Here is a 14,863-nt window from a genome sequence, read left to right as displayed (position 1 = left end):
AACCTCCAGGATTTACGAAAATTTAACCTGCCCTTCCCCTCCCCCCTTTCTGGTAACTAAGTTAATGTTTGCCATGTTTACTTTTCTCTGACCTGTTCCCCACACTGGGGTTCCTGGTCTATAACCTGAATTGCTTCTTTCACAGGTTCTTAGGTACTAGAATTAAACCTGTCTATTCGTCCTTTCCCCCGATCCTTTTTCCTTTGGAGAACAGGAGCTAGACTGATACAGATGTGGTGTAAAGAGTCTGCATCTTCTCTAACACTAGCTCTGTCAGGCAGCTTTAGGTTGAAGCTCACACATCCCATGGGAGGCTTATATGGAGCATTAAACTATATCCAAAGGAGGCAGCAGGAATAGGCTGCTGTCTGGGAAGAAGATGGCTTTATTTGTGCCACGCCTGCCTTTTCAGCCAGGTTTTTCCCCTCTTTGAGAGATCTGAGCTTTAATGGACTATAGGATGTGGCAGTCAAGGTCACCAACTAGTTTTTTTTTTCCTCTATCTACCCTCCTCATCCTTCTTAGATGTACGGGGTTAGAAAGTCCTCACACTATTCCAGCTCACCCCCCAAGAACTATAGCTGTTTAGTGGACCCCTCTGCCTTGATGACAGACAAAAATTGGAGGCTGAACCAGTTCCCAAATGCCACATCCAACCCGCTGGAGGACACAAGTTCTGAAAACCACCTTTGAAGTCTGTAGAATAGGACTTGAATTCAGTTCTTACCTCTGTTGGAGGGATATGGTTCCTTTTCCTCTTAGGTCCAGTTTATATTGCAGGATGTGCTCCATCAGATACCACTGAATTCTGTTTTATCAGCAAAGTTACCTTGCCTGTTCTGAGTGGGCGCAGTAGGGAGCAAAACAGTATTATCACCCTTCACAGTGCGCTTCACTTCTGGTTTACCAACCAGGAAGGAAAACGTGGAAAATTTTTTTTTTGGTTGGCGGGAATAACTGTTCCTACTTATCTTGCTCATGAAGTGTTTTTTTGTGGGATATTAAGGCCCTGGTGCCTTAGAACAACCTTCATGTATGTGGCAGCATTTCATCTATAAAATCCCTATACCCTGAGCCTGAAAGGCGTGGTACTTAATAGAGATACATCTCATAAGCCATTCTGCTTCTCTGTTCCTGTTTTTGTTTGGAGGGATGTTCTTAAGTATATAGGTCCTTATCTCTGCCCCCCCCCTGCCCTTACAAAACAGTTGACAGTCCCTGAGATCTAGATACTACCTTGAACTGAGCTATACTCCCCCATCTTAGCCTGGTACCCTCCACTACAAGACTGGAGCTTAACTGGGAATTTAGTTAACTCTTTTTTTTTTTAGGGAGAAAGGCATCTTCTCTGAAAGTCCCTCCTCAGGAAGGCTCCCGCTTCATCTAGGAAAGTGGATTCCGGCTGCTCAGTGAGAGACAATAGCCTTTGGGATCAAGCTGTAATTACTAAACCCATTCCCAACCCATAAGATAGTTGATTTTTCTGAAAAACTACTTTCTTAAATCAAATCCATCCCTTTATTAACTATAATTCTGACTCACACTGATTCCAAGCTTCTGAATGCTAAATACTAACATTTAGCAGTAACTATCTTGTTGAGCAAAAGGCCTTTTCTAAACCTAGTGCATCTCATTTCTGGTGCTATCTGAGTTGGACAGGAGACTTATAGTTCATGGTTGCTAGGAAGCTAGCCCTCTGATCACAGAAGCAGATAGCTTCAGTCCTGGTCCGTCTAGGCCTAGATAAAAGAAATGACTTTGCAACTCCTATTATTTTCCAATTTCCTTTCTCACATAATGTACACAGGTAGTATTTTCAATGTGAATCCAAAGCTTGTCTGGTTCTCTGAAAAAAAAATTTTTTTTGCCTTTAGGTCCTTTTCATTGTGATAATGCTGTATTTAAAGAGAATATTTAAATGTAATATTAAAGAAATATTCAAAAGGATGGTTTGTTATTCTTTTTCTTGGCAGGCCACAACTCAGGTACTTGTTAGAGAAAGGATGCTTCTTCAGCTCTGTATATAAAAGTAATTGGGCCAGTTAGGGATTAATGTTAACAATAAAAACATTTTAAGATGGGAAAATACAGTATTCTCTTTGGAACATCAAGAGCTCTTCAGCTGAAGCAGGTCTCACTCCTGCCCCGTTGAAAGTTAATTCCATTAACTTCAAATCTACGAAATTCTCTATTCCTATTAGGACATCTTAAGATGCCCATCAAGAGGAACAGCTTCAAATCAGTTTCTTCGTAACTGCTATCCCCTTGGAAGGTTCTATTTCAACCAGCTGTCTCCCCATTAGTTAGGTTATGTCAGTCTTGCAAAAGGAGCCTTAGCAAAATGATTAGTGTGTGCGTAAGTAATTTCCAGCAACTAGTTTCAGTCAGTCTTTACTTGGGTTTAAAGACAGTGCTTCATGCATTTACAGTAAGTTACTACAAGTCACTGGTGTACACGGACAGATGCTGAATCTAACTTTCTATCTCGATGCTGACCTCCCCTGGCCTCCCCAGGTGGGCAGTAATTAGTACCTTACAGAACTGGATCCATGGCTCAAAGAAGGCAGCCACTGCCAGGTACAGCTGGATCACTGCAACACAGCAGAGGGAGCAAAGAGTTTAAGATCCACAGGGGCTGTCCTACAGCCCGGAAGTTAAGACACGGGGAACGAAGGCTGTAAACGCTGGAGAAGGGGTCAAGCAGCACTTGTGCTTCCTTTTATCTTTTCTGTTAAACTGTTCCCAGAAGTTGTTTCTTTGTTTTTTAAGTTAAGGTCAACTTTAAAGGTCAAAGGATTTGAAAAGGAAAGGGAATGGTTAGTCCATGCCAATGAGAACAAAATAAAATCCCTACTTTTGGTCATACCATGAGGAGAGTATCAAAGAACATGCATACATGTAAGTGCTCCAGTTTAACCAGTGCGGTTCCCACCAGCCAGAAATTATCTTTACCTCCCCCGCCCCCCGGCCCATAAAAAAAAAAAAATAAACACAGCTATAAGAATATGGCAGTGGATGGGTCCTAGGTCAGATAAGAACTCCCAGCTGGGGCACCAACTCACTTCCTAGGACCTGAAATTTACACGTCACAGTAAAAGCCCAGTATGCAGCTGTCACCAACTCTGGCCAATTGTGAGGGAGTTAGGATGACACCTCACGTGGCCACCCCTGATGAGAGGGTTTGTTTCAGCTCTCGCTAAGGGGAATGTCGGTAGCCCTCCTATGGGTACCACACTGAGGGCTGTGGCACCTGCTCCGTAGGCTCCCACACAGCTAACAGTACACACAGGCTCTGCTGATTAGTGCCATTTGGTCTCATGCTGCTGTTATTACGTTGACTGCAGGACAACGCCGTCTACGCCACGGTTCGCTCAGTGCCTCTTCCCGATGTAGTTGGTGGAAAACAGGACCACGCTGTGCAGCAAGAGGGACAGCTCAGCTTCTGAAAACATCAATATCAGTGGTTTGGCCAGGGAACGATCTGCCTTCTGAGTGCCTTGGAATACAGGGCTTGATACTGGAGGCAGGACGCCAAGTGCAGGGAGGTGTAGCATTAAGAGCTTATTGTTCTCAGAGCTCTCCTGCCTTGTTCCAGCCTCTGCACGCATGCTTTCCTTTCCTTCTACTATATGTTCAGATTAACCCATTCTCTATTTCTTGATTCTGATGTAAAGGCAGCAGAAAACTCAGATGGTAATGGCACTAACCACCCTGTTACCTTGGGATTCTTCTGGTAGAAGCCTGTGCTCTGCGGACATTTCTCAGCTCCAAGGAGACTGGTAGGCCTCTCCTAATACCCAAAGGCCTAGAAAACATTGAGACCCAGCCAAAAGTGGCAAACAGGAGACCCACAGGCCCTCACATACTGTTTTGTTTAGCCAGTAGAGTGCTTTTGTTTTGTTTTGAATTCGCATGCCTTTCAATCAATGCTTCTCAACTGTGGCAATTCTGCCCCGCAGGGGACTTCTGGCAACATCTGGAGACATTTTTGGTTGTCATAACTGGGGGTGAGGAGGTGCTACTGGCATCTAGTGGGTAGAGGTCAGGGATGCTGCTAAACATCCTGTAATGTGTGACCAGCCCCGCAAAATGTCAGGAGTAACAAGGTTGAGGAACTGCTTTAGACTAGCATGCACTCACTCTCATGGCCCCACAGGGCCTACTACTCCCTCTTGTCTTGCACAGTCTCCTTCATTAACTGCCTAGCCCCTGTAGGCATGTGGGTTTGTACTGCTTCAATTAGAAACATGTTAGGTAAGGGTCTGACAAGTACTCAAAGGTTAGACCACTACCCCTAACAATCGTAGAACAGAATGCAGTAATGGTTTGGATTTCAGTGGCATAACCATGGGATTTGTCTTACCTTTTAGGCTGCAGGAAATCTGCAGCCATTCTCCCAGCCAAATTCGGCATCTGTCTTCAGCAATATGGGTAGAATTCAGGCCACGGAGATAACAAGCCTATACCACCCAGAAGAGAAACAGTCAATACTCACAGGGTGGGTATGCTAAAGAAGTAAAAACCCATAAATAATCCTAAATCTCCTTTAAATAAGTTGTTGCTGTTGTGTGCCATCACGTAGGTTCCAACTCATAACAACCTTACAGCAACCCTACAGAACAGAGTAAACCTGCCCCATAGGGCTTCCTAGGCTGAAATCTTCACAGGAGTAGACCATCAGGTCTTTTCTCCCTCAGAACAGCTAGTGGGTTCAAATCACAGACCTTTCAGTTAGCAGCAGAGCACTTAACCACTGGGCCACCAGGGCTCCTTTTAAATAAGTTACACACTTTAAGTAAGTTAAATCTCATCCACTTTGACCGTGACAGTTTGGGCAGGTTTCAGTTTCTCTTCATTGTGCTCGAGGAAGAGCCCATGAACTGGTGATGGACAAGATGACACGGAAAGAGGTTTATATAATCTAAAACAATTGGCCTAGAGTGTAGTGTCTTTGGTTTTTGAAGTGCCAGAAAAAAAGAAACGTAAACTAAGTCTTTCCCACTAGTTAAGTTGACTGAAAAAAGACATAGAAATGAGTTGAGAGAATAGAGTTGGAGCTTTGATACAACAAACAAGACAAAGAGCCCAGCTCCAGTACGCTCAAAAGCCCACCAGGGGTTGACAGTCAATGTTGCAATCGAGCTCTTACCGACTTCACTTCTTGAGCAGTCAGCTCACCAATCCCCAGCTTTGCCAAAGCTTTGTCCAGTTGATGAATCACAGTGGTATGATTCTTCAAACGGCTTCTCAACAAGAAAGGAGGCAGGTGAGGTGTGAGAAGCATAGCCCGGCTCAAGACTTTCTGTAACACAACAGAGATAAAGTCAACATCTATTACTTCAACCAAAGATCTGAAGCAAGGTGAGGCTGTGTGGAAAACAGAAGGCCTCAAAGTACTCACCAACTGCAAAGCCTGGAGATGGTTCATGCCCAGAGGATGGTTAGAGAAACACTCTCTCAGAACCAGGATATCATTTACTGCTGGCTGAGTACCATGCTGTGTCTTGAAAGAGGTGAGAGATTGGTAGACATTAGGAATGTCCTGACTAGCCCTCTCTCCTAGTTCAGTGCAACTGGATCTAATAAGATCCCTGGTTTATAGGAAGGGTCACCTGGGGACTACCTTGCTGCACAGCTCTGTCAGATGCCACCGGAGTCCTGCATCAGAAATGACAGGGATAGTCCTTTCCAAACAAGTAAGGACTTCTGGATGGGACTGCTTCCGGAAAGCATGATAGATATCTAAGAAAACAGTTTGTTGCTTTGGGGTCCAGAAGTGTCGGATCAGTAGTTGCCTAGGAAATAGGTACCTACAGGAAAAGGAATCACAAAGTCACTTGCAGAAATAGGCATCTTTCAAAGACAGCTAAGAAAGCATTTGGCAGACATGAATACTAGGAAGAAGAGATAGAGACATTATTTCCCTACCTCACTGTTCTTTCTGAGTGAGTCTCAGACCAAAATTTAAAGATACACAGAAGCACAATTTCAAACAGCACTACTGACGTATGTGAAAAGAAGCAGTGGTAGAATGGCCTGGCATGCAGCAATCACATAAAATAAAATGTGAAGAACTTTGGACAAAGTTGAACAGAGCTGCAGATAGAGCTAGACACCGTATGTGATGTTGACAACTTCATACCATAGCATAGTCCTTAATGTGTACACAGTATAGAAGAGGTAATAAATTTACATGTCTACATGTATGCTGTTTTTATAACATGGCCACAAATTCTTTGACACACCTCTCATTGAGAGATGAGGTCTATATTCCTTTTTTTCAATCTGGATGACTGCTTCAACCAATGGAAAAGAACAGAAGTGATTCTATGTGACACCCAAGGGTTGGTTTATAAAAGGCCAGGCAGCTTCTGCCTCATTTGCTGGAGTACTCACTCTGGAACCCCAAGCTACCATGTAAGAAGTCCCACTACCCTGAGGCTGCCATATTAAGGGGGCCACATGTAGATACTCCAGGTGACAATTCCAGTCTTCCGGTCATCCCCATCAAGGCAGACCTTGGACTAGTCCATTCACCAACTATACCACTGAAGGACCTCTGTCAACGCCACACGGAACAGAAAAATCAATCATCTACGGAGTTCTGCCCAAATCCCTGACCCACAAATCATGAAAAGGGTAGTTGTTTTAAGCTATAAGCTATACGGTTGTTTGTTATACACTGATAGATAACTGCAACAACATAAAATGAATATAACATACATTTTTTTTCCTGAACAAAAATTTGTCCCAAATAAACATGCCTCCTGGGATTGGGTTGCTGTCTCCAGGAATGACGGAGTAGGTCATCATCTTATTTCACGCCACACAGGGGCAGTTAAGAGAAAGGGAGAGTCTAGGCCACCTACAGCTGTGATGCATCTCAGTTACCCCAGTGTTACGGAGTGGCTTTCGTGAACTTTGGGATAATGAGAAGATTGGAGCAGGAAGTTTGATAACTTCTGCCTAGCTTCTGAAATGGAAAGCTCTTCTTAAAATAACTTCTCATTAAAGAAAAAAAAAAACTATATATCTTCAAGATGCTGGGGAGACAGAAGTCTGTACTCACATTAGCAAGAAGACCAGGTAGTTGGCAAAGGGTGGAATGGAAATGATACCCAGGAAAAGACACTTGGCGACATCTCGGCGGAACTAAGCAGAATAAAACACAGACACAGTTTTAACCCAGTAAGTTCTGAACGTAACGGACAATCCCTCCATCCCACTGTGCAGTCATCTTCCATCACAGCCCAGAAAAGATCAAGATGATTCCCATCTACCTCTGTACGGTAAGTTCCTTGAGGACCAAACCTGTTGCCATTGAGATGATTCCAATTCATAGCAACTATATAGGACAGAGTGGAACTGCCCCATGGGGTTTCCAAGGAGTAGCTGGTGGATTCGAACTGCCAACTCTTTGGTTAGCAGCCGTAGCTCTTAACTACTGTGCTATCAGGGCTCCTCCTTGAGAAGAGAGCTTCTGATTTGTTTACTTTTGTATCCCGGATAATGTCTAGTACCAGGCCTGACATTATACCAAATCCCTCAGTGATTTCTTCTTGATATTCAGAATGGATCCACCAAATACTACTTTCAGTAGGATTTTAGTGTTCACACCTCTTATTCAGAAAGTGTGCCAGAAACTTTCTTGGAGCTTTGCTATGGAGGGCTGACAAATAATCTGATGCCCTCATTCAGTTCAATACTTGGATCTCAAGGCAAAGGGCAAAAGTTTGATCAGTGGTGAACAAGAGAAATAAAAAAATTGAGATCCTGGTTAATTTTATTTACATCACCATGAACTTCCAGCTATCTGTCCCCTAGCCCATACCTGTCTCAAATGCTCCATCTCCCGGTATGAAAGTTGATGAAACTTTATATTGTGCTTCAACATATTTGTCTTTATTCTTCTAGCTTTTTTGGCATCAGCCCATAACATCCGCAATCCTGCCTCATTAAAGTAGAGCACAGAGTGTGATGTTATCCCAGTTTGAATCTTAACACAGCTTCCTACTCCACGTTCACCCACATGTACACTTGTCCCTCTCTAAGCCTAAATAAAAGCTTCAAAGTAGGTAACTTGAAACTCTTAGGAGTCCAACCTGTATCTCTTTTCTCATCTCCCTCCTACCCCCACAGCACATCACCTCTCTTCCACCCAAGCTGGCTTCTGTGATCTACTTTGGAATGGTCTCCCTTTTCTGGTTCATTAATCATTTCCTTTTTAAAAATCAAGATTCAAAGCTTTCTACAAGACCAAAAGAGCAGCTCCTGTCCATGCAGGAAGAGAAGGCAGGAAGGAACAGGAACTGGACGAATGGTCACAGGAACCCCAGAGTAGAAAGGGGGAGCGTGCTATCACATTGTGGGGATTGCAACCAATGTCACAAAACAATATGTGTATAAATTTTTGAATGAGAAATTAACATGAGCTGTAAACTTTCACCTAAAGCACAATTAAAAAAAAAAAAAAAACAAAGATTTAAAGCTCCCTACCCCCAAGAAGTCTTGCTCAATTAACCCTATGTATTCCCTGGCCAGATATCATTAACTCACCTCCTCTCTGGAACACCTTTATAATTACTGTAATTCATTATATTTCTAAGATATATTTTTAATTGTCATTCTATGATAATGCTTATATTTATCTAACACTTTAGTTTTTAAAAATGCTTTCATATTTATGAATGAAATGATATGATGAATAGATTGACGTAAAAAAAAATCCAGGAGAAGGCAGGCATATAGATGAAATAAGATCGGTGGCCAAGAGTTGATACTTACTGAAGTGAGGTTAAGTATATGGAAGTTTACTATACTATTCTCTCTCCTTTCATGTATGTTTAAAATTTTTCCATAATAAAAGTTAAACCAACCAGAATGTTTTCAATTGATTTTCCAATTCTATCCTGATTACATGGTAGACATAAGGGTAGACAAAGCAGGTATTTTTATCTCCATTTTACAGAAAAGGATAAGCAATTTGTACAAGTCCATGAAGCTAGTAATAATGATCATAATACTCAGAATTTATAATGCGGTAGTTTATTGTAACTAGGATTATAAATATAAAGTATAATAATTACCAAAAACTAACACTTATTGAATGCTTACTACAGATCAGATCCTAAGTATTTTACATGCATGTATTTACTTATTAAATTTAATTAATTAATATAGCTTATTTAATCTTTACAACCATGCTGTCAATAGGTAGGTTCTATTATTATCCCCATTTTACAGATAATAAAGCCAAAAGACAGAGAGGTTAAGTAACTAGTCCAATCACACAGCCAGTAAGGACAAGCTGGCATTTGAACCCAGGCACTTTGGCTATAAAAAGTGGACACCTGACACTATACCATCTCCTAGTAACTGGCAGAGACATTCAGAAACCAAGTATATGAAGCACTATTTCCACCACAGCATGCTACCTAGAATAGGTTTGTGACAAGCATTAGACCACATTTCCTTATGGGCCAAGTCCACTGATACATCACAGGACAGGTCTGTGCAGCCATTGATCCTGCTCTTGTGCATGACAAAGGATTTTTACTATACTCAGGTGTGCAGTTAAGAAAAGTTAAGCGCAAGAATATCTCCCCACCCCTAGGTGTTTCAGCAGTTGTTTCCCCTTTCTAGAAACATCCTCAAGAAGTGCTGATGTATAAGGATTAGTTTACTATTCTAGTATTTAAGAAACAGAAGATATCCCAGCTCTCATCCCCAAAGCAGAACCTGCAAACAGTCCTATTTATTGTAACTCACCAATAATGCCAAAAAGCTGATTCAAGGAATTTCTGTTTTAGTTTTGTTTTTACCTTTCGTGAAGATTGTGTACAGGACATAGAAGCGAGGGAAATTACGGTCCAAGAAACGATGGTATTTCTCATTAACCGCTTTTGTCTTGGTCGCCATGTAAGAGATCATGCTCTTCACATCCACCTTTGGAGAGAGATGAAGCTTTGAAGACCTACAAGGAACATCAAAGAGACTATCTGGGAACCAGGCCTGGAAGCCCCCTCACACCTCCGGTCCTAGTATTAAACATCAGCCTCGAAGAGTGCAGGCCAACACCTGAAACTTCTGAAATCCAGGGAAGGTCTTGGGGTCAAGGAGAGATAAGCAATCAAACTGAGGAAGGTGGATCCAGGCAGAAAAAGCCCACGATATATAAGATGCCAGGCAGGAAGGGATGTCAGGTAGTGATATGAGTCTGGACAGAGTGCAAGGAACGAGGGACAATTTGCGCGACAGGTTAAGACCGATGAGAGATGTGAGCGAGGTAGCAGCGGTAAAACCCGAGGTGAGAAAGCGAGGCTTAAAATTTGAGCTCAGGACGCGCGGGGAATTCAGTGTGGGGCACTGAAAATTAGAAGTGGTCAGGAAGCCGAGTCACTGTCGGGGGCCGGGGTGCGAATCCCGAGCACAAGAACAAAAACGCAGGGGCGGGGGCACGGGACCCTAAGAGTTACGATGGGGGCTCAGAGACAGCATGCAAGCAAGGGTCAGCCACTGGAAGAGCCTGGACGTCAAAAATGCTTTTCTCTTTCCAGGTCCCTCACCAAGGGGCCCCCGAGACTAGACCACAGCGACCAAGTTGCAGTCTCCGAGTGACAAAAGGTCCAGGGGTGACCGCTGAGCCCCACACAGCTGCCCGAGCCAGACACACTCCGGAAAGCGCCATGTTAACAGAGAGGGAGGGGGAGACAAGAGGTCCTCAGGTCAAAACTCACTGTAGGTCGCGTTCGTTCGAAGACGCATGCGCCTTCCCTGAGCGCTGATTGGTAGCCATAGGCCGCCACTGTCCAGTCGAGGGACGGACTCAAAAGCTGAGTGCGGAAGGAGGAACAAGATTGGACACAACCACAACTTCCTGGTTTAAAGACCCGGAAGTGGACCATCCCCGATGGAGTGACGGCAAATGCAGTAACTGGGTTTGTGATCCTGAGAACGTTTTACCCCTGAGGAGCCTAGTGAACCCCTGCGATTCCCTAAGGCCACAGGACTCCTCAACACCGCCCTTTCTGTCTACCTGTACCCCGGATGTCGTTTTACCTTAGGTTCCAGATGTCAGTGTGGCAGTGCCTCGGGCGGCCAGTGGCGCCTCCGAGGGCTGGGAGGACCCGCCGCGCCCTCTAGTGGTGGCGGCCGGACTAGGCCGGGAACTGTCCGCTTTCCAGTCATAGCCTGGGGGCGAAGGCAGGAGTACACTATTTGTCGGTGTTTCCCAAACTAAGTCGATGGGGAAAAGCCTTTCATTAAGTACTTAGCTTGGATTTCAGCGTAAATGACACTATTCAGAAAGGTCTTCTCTGACCATCCTATCTAAAGTAGCACCCAAGAGGGCACATGTTTTCACTCACATCCATCACCTGTGTGTTTTCTTTATAGCACTTATCACTTTTATCGTTGATACATTTGTTTGAGGGCAAGCACCTTCTCTTACTATAACCCCCAACAGTAGGTCTAGCTCCATGCTGGGCACGTAGTAGGTGCTCAGTAAACATTTTTAAATAAATTGATACTTGAAACCGGGAAGAATTCCCAGAAGTGGCTCTTACCTGCCTACAAGAATTAAGTTATCTTAGGTAAATATGGTATTTTCAATCGCATCATATGCATGTGAAATCTGGACAGTGAATAAGGAAGACCAAAGAAGAATTGACACCTTTGAATTGTGGTGTTGGTGAAGAATATTGAATATACCGTGGACTGCCAAAAGAACAAACAAATCTGTTGTAGAAGTACAGCCAGAATGCTCCTTAGAGGCAAGGATGGCGAGACTGCGTCTTACATACTTTGGACATGTTGTCAGGAGGGATCAGTCCCTGGAGAAGGACATCATGCTTGGCAGAGTACAGGGTCAGCGGAAAAGAGGAAGACCCTCAACAAGGTGGATGGACACAGTGGTTGCAACAATGAGCTCAAGCATAACAATGATTGTAGGGATGGCTCAGGACCGGGCAGTGTTTGGTTCTGTTGTGCGTTGGGTCGCAGTGAGTCGGAACCAACTCGACGGCACCTAACAACTACAATAGGTAAATATGAATACCACACTGAATCTACAGGGATAAAAGAGCATTCCATTTGGAACCAGGAGATCTAGGTTCAAATCTTAGCACTGCCATTTTCTTTAGTGTGTGAGATCTTGGACATGTAACTTTAGCTCTGAGTTTATTTCCTGTATAGTAGTACCCAAGGAGCCCTCGTGATGTAGACATTTAAGTGCCAGGCTGCTGACTGAAAGGTTGGTAGTTTGAACCCATCCAGCAGTTCCACGAGAGAAAGACCTAGAGGTCTGCTTCCTAATGACTACAGCCAAGAAAACTCTGTGGGGCAGTTCTGCTGTGTAACATGGGTCGCTGTGAGTCAGAAACAACTGGATGGCACCTAACAACAACAACAACAGTAGTACCTATCTTATAAGAGTTCTGTGAAGATCCAGGAAAAAATGGTTGTGGAAACTCCCACACCTGTGTGATGTTTTGGGCCACAGCTTTACATTAGTGTAGACTATTTTATCACTCATGCAGTCACTTACAGGAAGAGTTCTGTAAGTATGGGTCTGGAGTGGTTGGGTCTCTGCAAGTGTTAGGTAAATGGGGTGGCAGAGGTAGAAAGTTGACTTCAGGCAGTTTCTACGTCCTCTAAACTACTATGCTCAACTCTAAAATTCTAGAATGCTCCTGGAAAAAAGAGGGATATTTTTGTGGAGAAAACAGGAAGGGACTGCCTAGAGGGATAGCTTAGTAAAAGAATATAACAGGAACACAGGAATTCATTTCTTCCTGAAGTATTTGTTTAGAGGCTCTCCTTTCCTGCCACCTCCCCGCAACACACACACACACACACACACACACACACAAAGTCTTGTTGGTTATACCTTCTAACTATTTCTTCAGTCAGCCAGCTTCCTTCCATCTTCTCTGTCACTCACCTAGTCCAAACTACCAGCCTCTGATCCAGACTGCTATAGTATCATCCTTACTGGTTTTTCTGCCATCTATTTTTATCTCCCTCCAATCAATTCTCTATGCCGCAGCCAGAGAAAGCTTTTAAAATTGCAAATATAAACTTGTCACCCTCCTTTACAAAACCCTTCAAATTTCCTCTGGATTTTAGGATAACGTTCAGACTCCTCGACCTAACTTACAGAGCCTTGCATTATTGACATTGGTGATACCAGACTTATCTCATGGTATCCCTTTTCTCTTAGGTTTCTATGTTAAGAAGCATCGGCCTTTCAGTTCTGCCAGGGGTCAAGCAACTTTCTGCCTCTGACTTTTTGCACGTGTCACTCTCCCTTCTTGGAGTTTCTTCCCTCCTAGCCAACACCTGCTTTCCTCCCTCCTAGCTAACTACTACTTGTCTTTCAGGTTCCAGCTGAAATAATAATAGCTAACTGTCTTAGTTGGCATTCCTCGGTGGTACAAATAGTTAACGCACTTGCCTGCTGTCTTAGTCATCTAGTGCTGCTGTAGCAGAAATACCACAAGTGGATGGCTTTAACAAACAGAAGTTTATTCTCTCGCAGTCTAGGAGGCTAGAAGCCTGAATTCAGGAGTGCCAGCTTCAGGGGAAAGCTTTCTCCCTCTGTCGGCTCTGGAGGAAGGTCCTTGTCATCCATCTTCCCCTGGATTAGGAGCTTCTCAGTTGCAGGGACCCAGGGTCCAAAGGACACGTTCTCCTGGCACTACTTTCTTGATGGTGTGAGGTCCCAGGTCTCTCTGCTCCCTTCTCTCTTTTATATCTGGAAAGAGATTGGCCTAAAACACAATCTAATCTTGTAGATTGAGCCCTGCCTCATTAACATAACTGCCACTAATCCCATCTCATTAACATTATAGAGATAGGATTTACAACACATAGGAAAAACACGTCAGATGACAAAATGATAGACTATCACACAATACTGGGAATCATGGCCTAGCCAAATTGAGATACATATTTTGGGGGAACACAATTCAATCCATGACAGCTGCTAACAGAAAGGTTGGAGGTTTGAGTCCACCCTGAGGTGTCTTGGAAGAAAGGGCTGGTGATCTACTTCTGAAAAATCAGCCATTGAAAACCCTGTGGATCACAGTTTTACTCTGACACACATGAGGTTGCCATGAGTCCAAATAGACTCAAGAAAAACTGCACTTAATTATGAGTGCTGTCTTAACAAAAAATACCACAAGTGATGGCTTTAAAGAACAGGGATTTTTTGTCTCACAGTTCTGCAAGCTGGAAGTCCTAATCAGGGGCTCATCTGTGTCCATTCCTCCTGTGGACCTCTCTCCTGGTTTCTGGCGACTGCTGTCAATGCTTGGTAACCCTTTGCTGCTTATAGATGCATCTGCCGGCATCTTCATGTGGCATCTCCCCCTGTGTCTCTGTATCTCTGAAACAGTACTCTGTGTTATAACACTCAGATGGGATTAGGTTTAGGACCCACCCTACTCCAGTGTGACCTCCTTAACAATACAAAAAAAAAACCTATTTCCAAACAGAATCACTTCTACAGGTACAGGGGTTAGCACTTCAACATATGTTTTGGGAGGAACACAATTCAATCCATAACACTAACATTAATTGAATATATACTGTGTGCATCATTGTTCCTTGTACTTTACATGTATTAACTCGTCTAATCTTCACCATAACTTCATGAGGCTCTCTGTGGTTATTGTTATCTCTACTTTATCAATGAGGAAAGTGAGGGTAAGTAACCTGCTCAAGATTTGAGCCAGGCGTTGAATTGCTGCTGCAGTATACATAAATAGGAAACCCTGCTGGTGAGTGGATAAGTGCTACAGCTGCTAACCAAAAGGTCAGCAGTTCAAATCCACCAGGCACTCCTTGGGAACTCTATGGG

At 43.6% G+C, this 14,863-nt stretch overlaps 1 protein-coding gene across 5 annotated transcripts; it reads right to left on the bottom strand.

The window, feature by feature from the left end:
* Positions 1–2,075: 2,075 nt before the first annotated feature.
* LETMD1 (LETM1 domain containing 1) lies at positions 2,076–11,119 on the bottom strand. Of its 5 annotated transcripts, none has more exons than XM_049883148.1 (9): positions 11,059–11,119; positions 9,822–9,973; positions 7,832–7,947; positions 7,070–7,152; positions 5,624–5,810; positions 5,402–5,503; positions 5,150–5,302; positions 4,364–4,460; positions 2,076–3,442 (listed from the first exon to the last, which is right to left on the bottom strand). In XM_049883148.1, the coding sequence occupies exons 2-9, from the start codon at positions 9,928–9,930 to the stop codon at positions 3,372–3,374; spliced, it is 918 nt and encodes a 305-aa protein (XP_049739105.1). In that variant the 5' UTR covers positions 9,931–9,973; positions 11,059–11,119; the 3' UTR covers positions 2,076–3,371. The 5 variants fall into 5 exon arrangements, with proteins under 5 accessions (XP_049739105.1, XP_049739106.1, XP_049739104.1 ...); XM_049883149.1 differs by lacking the exon at positions 11,059–11,119 and adding an exon at positions 10,737–10,750; XM_049883147.1 differs by lacking the exon at positions 11,059–11,119 and adding an exon at positions 10,566–10,717.
* Positions 11,120–14,863: the final 3,744 nt, after the last annotated feature.

This window comes from Elephas maximus, chromosome 4 (assembly GCF_024166365.1).
Source record: "Elephas maximus indicus isolate mEleMax1 chromosome 4, mEleMax1 primary haplotype, whole genome shotgun sequence".
In the NCBI taxonomy this organism is placed as follows: domain Eukaryota; kingdom Metazoa; phylum Chordata; class Mammalia; order Proboscidea; family Elephantidae; genus Elephas; species Elephas maximus.
The sequence above is the reverse complement of the archived record's forward strand: the minus strand, read 5'-3'. Positions and strand labels throughout refer to the sequence as shown.